Consider the following 6,583-nt stretch of genomic DNA (forward strand, 5'->3'; position numbering starts at 1 on the left):
CGCACAGGACAGGGGCGCAGAATGTACAGTGAAGCCGCCACGCACAGGACAGGGGGCGTAGGATGTACAGTGAGGCGGCCACGCACAGGACAGGGGGTGCAGGACGTACAGTGAGGCGGCAGGGCGGCCACGCACAGGACACAGAGTAAAGCCAGCCTTATGCTACTTTCACAAAGAAGGAAAAAACAGCAAAATATATTAACAAGTGAAGAACACACACCACAATAATGTCACGGTGTTCACAAAAATTCTAAAAACACTGGCCGGGCACAGAGGCTCACGCCTGTAATCCCAGAACTTTGGGAGGCTGAGGTGGGTAGATCACCTGAGGTCAGGAGTTCGATTCCAGCCTGACCAACATGAAGAAACCCGTCTCTACTAAAAATACAAAAAATTAGCCGGGCGTGGTGGTGGGCACCTGTAATCCCAGCTACTCGGGAGGGTGAGGCAGGAGAATTGCTTGAACCCGGGAGGCGGGGACTGCAGTGAGACGAATCATGCCACGCCACTCCAGCCGGGGTGACGGAGCCAGACTGTCTCAAAAAATTAAATAAATAAATATAATGTAAGAAAACACAACTGAAAGTGTGAGGAACACTGTGCTCCAGGACCAGCTGCCAGGGTGCCGTCAACAGAGGCCCCCCCTGCAGAGCCGCTTGCTCAGAGTGATGCAACACCCTTGGCGGCTGTGGGACCTGCCCAGAGGTCCCTCAGAGGGAACCTGAGACCCGAACAGTCCCGCTCCAGCCGTGATGGTGGTGGCTCTGCTCCCCTGCACAGCTGAGGCCTCCTCCGTGCCCAGACGCTCCCCGAGCAGCTTCCTGCTGGAAGCCCCTGGAGCCTTCAAGGAAAGGGCCCCCACTCACCCTGAATTGCGGGATCTGCCTCCCCTGGCTCCTTCATGTAATATTCACTGCAGAGAGTGGCCAGGGCTGAGACTGCTGCATCCTAAAACAAAGGCAGCACGGTGAACACACAGCAGCTCTGCTCGGAGAAGCCCCCAGCCAGGGACACAGCAGGTCACCCTGAGGTCAGAGAAGCACCTGACCAGGGACACCGTGGGTCACCCTGAGGTCAGAGCAGCCCGAGACCAGGGACACAGCAGGTCACCCTGAGGTCAGAGAAGCCCCCGGCCAGGGACACGGTAGGTCACCCTGACGTCAGAGAAGGACCTGACCAGGCACACGGTGGGTCACCCTGAGGTCAGAGTAGCCCGAGACCAGGGACACAGCAGGTCACCATGAGGTTCAGGCAGTGATGACTTTAGAACCAAACCAAGAGAACCCCTAAGTCATGCTGCTCCTTTCCAGCATGGCTGCTCACCAGCATCTGTCAGATACACGCATCACTTTACTACAACTAAGAAACTGAACGGACAACCTGATTGTTCTTTCCACGCTGCCTGTCTTCTAATATGGAACAGTAATAAAATGGAGCATTTTTTTCTTTCCCAGAAACAGTTATGAAGGAAAAGGCATACATTATACACCCAGAGTAATGGGGCAGGGCCTCCAGGCCAACCCACGTCAGCCTCAATTAGAGACACAGGGCTCCGGGGCGGGCACTGGGAACAGGAGTTGGGGCCGGACAGCAGGAGACCCTCGGGAACCCATCCCAAGGCCACCGGGAGCCATGGTGGGAGGGATGGCAATTGCTACAGAGCAGGAGCGTGCGGAGAGTCACCAGTCCCACTGTTTGTGGGGCTAAGTGCCAGTCTCCTCGAACCCCCACCTCTGCCACTTATGGAGGAGCCTTTCATGACCACACAGCCAGCAAGTGGCAAACACTGAACCCACATGTTCTATCCACTGCTCCCCCAAAGCCCAGGAGCCGAGGCCCACAGAGCAGCCTTGGAGAGGCACTGGGGGCGGGCGGGCGGGGCGTGAGCAGAGGAGGTGCGTCTTCCACAGAGGGCTGCATTCCACGAGTCACCATCTGTGCCAATCCCAGGGGCAAAGTATACCAGCATCATGGCAGGCGTGAATTAATCATGGACTTTTGAAAGAAAATTCTGAGGCACTGATCATAATGCATTAAAATTCAATTAATAGAACTGTACTTGGATCCTACAGAAGAAGTTCAAGTTACTTAAGGAAAAAAAAAATTAAGGAAATTGAAGACACTAAGGAAAAAGAAATGCTAAGCATGGAGGAAGTCAGAGAATTACAAGACACCTTAATGTACTTCCGTTCTTCATCCTCAATATCAAAACCTAGTCAATGTTGGTAACCATGGTTTCTTTCTTTCTGTTTTTGAGACAGTCTTGCTCTGTCACCCAGGCTGGAGTGCAGTGGCATGATCTCGGCTCACTGCAACCTTCACCTCCCAAGTACAAGCAATTCTCCTGCCTCAGCCTCTTGAGTAGCTGGGACTACAGGCACATGCCACCTCACCCCGCTAATTTTTGTATTTTTAGTAGAGATGCGGTTTCACCATGTTGGCCAGGCTGGCCTCGAACTCCTGACCTCGAGTGATCCACCCGCCTCTGCACCAGGCCCATCTCTATGCAATGAGATCAGTGTTACAGCTCTGTGAGTCCAAAGTCCACCTGTATCCCCCAGGATGGGAGGGCAGGTGGCTGGGGACGGGCACACACATACTGGCACCCACACAACTTGACTAGGTCAGTGTATGTGGACAGACGTCCTGGGGTGCTGTTTTCTCATCTACACAGGAGCACTGTAAAGGGAGTTTTCAAACCTCGGATCCTAAGGACACAGAACTCAATGGAGCACAGCGACTATCAATGCAGAAAAAGTGTCTCAAAGGTGACTATAATTAATACAGTCAGAAACAATAAAAAATTAAACATTTGGATTCCGATGGCTGTGTTGGATTTTCTGGTTATAAACCACGTTGACTCTACCATCCAGGATTCCGAATCGAACGCCCGCATTTGTCAGTTATCAGGCTAGCGCAGGAACGGCCTCGAGAGGCCCCATCGCCGACACAAACACCTATCCGTAACTCACACACAAACACCGCCACAGCCCTGCGCCGGGAACGACCGTGCTCACTCACTGTACCTTGATCTGCTGTCGGGAGTGACTTGAGATGAGATGGAGACATCTCAAAGTGTCATTTATCAGCCACTGCCATCCATCTGTCAAAGAAACAAGTTAGCATACCCAGGCAAGAGTGGTGAGTTGAAATCAAAAACAACAGCAAAAAATAGCTTCTATTAATACTAATCTTAAAGTCGACAGTAACCTTTGAGATGAATCTGTGGAAAAGCAAAACTGAACATTGTCCATGTTGTGGTAAGTCTAAGGCCCCTTCCATTTGAAGGGAAAGGCCCTCTCACGGCTGTTAAATTGTGTTAAGCTCTTAGTGGGGGAAACACCAGCACTCTGTAAACTTTTACACATCATATTTTGGAAAACTTTCATTCTTTTGTTACCCCTAATCTTTTCCTTCAAAAGGTCTCCCCAGCTCCCACCAATATAAACCCAATCTTTAACTCAATTAGATCCTGCAAAAGCAACAAATGTGAAGGCTATTCAATCCCCACAAAAAAAGTCCTAACTTCTGAGGCTGCTGAGACAGCCCCGGGACACGACAGCCCTGGGGACTCCCTTCACTGTGCTCTGGCGGCCCAGTGTGGGGGCTGCAGGCGCTCTGCCCGCAGGGTCCGTGGTGCCAGCGGCCAGCACTCTCCAGGTCCACGAGGGCCTGGGTCGCTGCATCTCCCGACTGTCTGCCTGGGAGAAGAACTGACACAGAGTCCCAGGCACCAGGCATGGCAGCAAGGAGATGGGGGCACTGAGGTGGTGGCGGGGAAGGGCCCTCCTGTGTATGGTGAAGAGGGTGGTAGGTACCCATTATTCAAGCAGATTCTTGTAGCAACTTCAAGGCAACGTATGCAATTAATAATATCGTGAACCTTTAAGCTATAATCCTTTATCACCCCCATCCTAACAGGTTCATTTTTACCTTGTAATTTGAAGTCATTCTGGAAGCAAATGCTATTAAAAACAAAAGCACTTACCAATTATGGTGTCACCTTGAAAGGGCATTTTGGAAAGTGACAACTTTTCTATTAAAACGCACACTGGGGGGAAAAAAAAGGACAGACACAATGTTACTTTTCCAAAAAAAGGATAGACACAATGTTACTTCTCCAAAAGCTCCTGCCACAGCACCCTGCCCTGGCCGCATTCTGAGCTGTGTGTGGCCAGCTCCTGCCCCCGCCCACCTACCCTCCCCTGCTGCCAGAGCTGGAAACATCCCAGAACCGTTTCAGAACCACCATGAGAAGCCCAGGACGCCTTCTCCACTGAGCAGCCTGAAGAAAGTTCTGCAGACCCAGCCACGCGGCCAGGCCCACATGCACTTCAGAGAAGCTGGGCGGGCCTGTCAGGGAGCTGCAGACGTCCCTGTGACAGGCTGCACAGGAAGCATAGAGGCTTCTGCTCCTGGACCTGTCACTCAGGACCCAAGCGACAGACAGCCATCACCCACACTGCTCCAGACCGCAGGCCATGCCTGTCACTTCCCCACATAGCTCGTCACTCACTCTCTCCATGACCAGAAACGTGACCCTGACCAGCCACCAAGGGGCCGGGGCGCACGAGACACAGACAACTGAACAGAATCAGCAGCTCCCACGGCCGCACACTGCTCTGGCTCCCACCGTTTCTACCTGACAACGGAACCCACTCACGGACGTCTCCACGCTTTTTCATGGTATTTACTGTTTCTCCTGAGGGACTAAACTCTCCTTCCATTTTTTGTCACGGTGAACAAGGAGGCCTGTCCATGCTACCGACGTGGAGGCCGTCTGTCCACCTGGCCTGTCCTCCCTGCGCACACACTTCCCATTGTCACAGATACTGCCACTCAGCAAACTGAACAGACCGGATATCTCCTGTTCCACGAGAGACCCTGCTCTGCGTCTTTCAGCACCAGGATTCTTCAGTGCCAACCGCAGCCAACGGGAAAAGAGGAAAATGGTCCTCTCGATGTGAAGTAACCTGGTACTTCCCTGCCTGCAAGGTGAGGCCAGGCACCCTCACCATCCACGGCCGTGTGGGTCTGCTCCTCTCCTGCACGAAATGCCCACACGTCTGCTCTGCCCCATTTCCCACTGGATCCTTCACCTCGTCACAGGCAATTTTACAAGTTGTTGTACATTAATTAACTTTTTACCTTTCGACTGTGGTCAGACATTTACTCTGAATCTCTGTCTTCCCTACCAACCTATCCATGTTCTATTCTTCAGTATAAGGCCCAACAAAATTATCTCCTTGTGGAATTATTATTCCAAAATCTGTTAACTGGGGATTACATCCCAAGAGGGGGAAACAAAAAGAAACAAACAAAAAAAACCTAGAAAACCAGTTCTTACCACCAGTTAGAAAAACCCAGCGAGGGGTTGCTGGGACCTGACATTCAGGGTCTGCTTTAAACTCGGGGGAAGGGAGGAGAAAGGAAGCGCTGGGAAAACAAAACAAGGGTCTGTGCTCTGGGATGCTGGGCGAGACTCTGGGCCCCGTAAACTATTTCCCTTTACTTCTGTGCAGATTTGACAATTTCTAAACTAAGAAGTCTTCTTCAGAGACTGACATTGTCCTACAATGTCTCCTAAAATGTCTTTGAGGATTTTGATGATTGTAGTTTGTATGCTGAGTTTTTAGTTACTCTCACGCTTAGTTTTAGATATGATTTTACCTCCTTCCACGTGGCACCTGTAACACCATCACTCACTCAGGGCACTCCCCTTTCCACCAAAACCAGACACGCCTCTGTCACAGTGCGAATCCTTTCAGCTCTCAACAGAGTACTGCTCTCCTGTGTTTTAAAGACTGGGAAACCAAAGTCCTAACTAGTTTTTAAAATAATTTTCTTGGAGATGCACCTACATGTGAACTTTAAATGTATTTTATAATCAGGTTAAACAGTTCTGGCCGGGGATCAGCGGTGTAATGAAGCAGTGTGTCAGCCTCTCACGAAACGGCACACAGGACTCAGCGGTAGAAATGAAAAGGTTTGTACACACAACATCTCACACATGAATATTCCTGGCAACCTTGTTCACAACAGCAACAGACAGAAATAGTCCTGGTGTACTTTACTGAGTGCTGGTTGAACGCACTCTGGTAAAACCCAACCGTGGGCTAGGAAGGCACAAACTGTGAACACATGGACAGCTCGATGGGGTCTCAGGGCACCACGCTCACAGAAAATGCCCACCTCAAAATGCCACGACCATATGAGTCAATCATGACATATTCTAGAAGGGCGGCAGGGGGGTGAGAAAGCAAAGGGCAGGGGCTGTCTCTGTGGGAAGGACGCAGGTTTCTGATTGAGTGTGGAGTTAGTTACAGAAAGCTACAGAGGGCATCAATCTGCACAAAACTAGACACACATGCCCACTCCAAACACACATGAAGCCGCAAAACCGCAAAGGCCTGCAGTCCAGTTAAGAGGCAGGGCCTCAACACACGGTCCTGGCTCCAACACTGTGCGGCCAAACCCGGAGTCACCGCAGGGGAAGCGTGGGAAGCACAGCTAGGCTCTATTACTAATCTCATAACTTCCTGTAAGTCCGTAATTATTTCAAAATGAAGAATTTTTTTTTTTT

General features: G+C 50.9%; 1 protein-coding gene across 1 annotated transcript in view; it reads right to left on the reverse strand.

Annotated features, from left to right (window-relative positions):
- The window catches only part of TBCD (tubulin folding cofactor D), a 174,320-nt gene that overhangs the window by 18,535 nt on the left and 149,202 nt on the right, over window positions 1-6,583 (reverse strand). Inside the window, exons 19-21 of the mRNA XM_017879152.1 lie at window positions 3,989-4,051; window positions 3,027-3,103; window positions 867-948 (exon numbers count right to left, since the gene is read on the reverse strand). Coding sequence (XP_017734641.1) covers window positions 867-948; window positions 3,027-3,103; window positions 3,989-4,051 — 222 coding nt within the window. The remainder of the gene's footprint in view (window positions 1-866; window positions 949-3,026; window positions 3,104-3,988; window positions 4,052-6,583) is intronic.

This window comes from Rhinopithecus bieti, unplaced genomic scaffold, assembly GCF_001698545.2.
Source record: "Rhinopithecus bieti isolate Rb0 unplaced genomic scaffold, ASM169854v2 scaffold_9899, whole genome shotgun sequence".
Taxonomy (NCBI): Eukaryota; Metazoa; Chordata; class Mammalia; order Primates; family Cercopithecidae; genus Rhinopithecus; species Rhinopithecus bieti.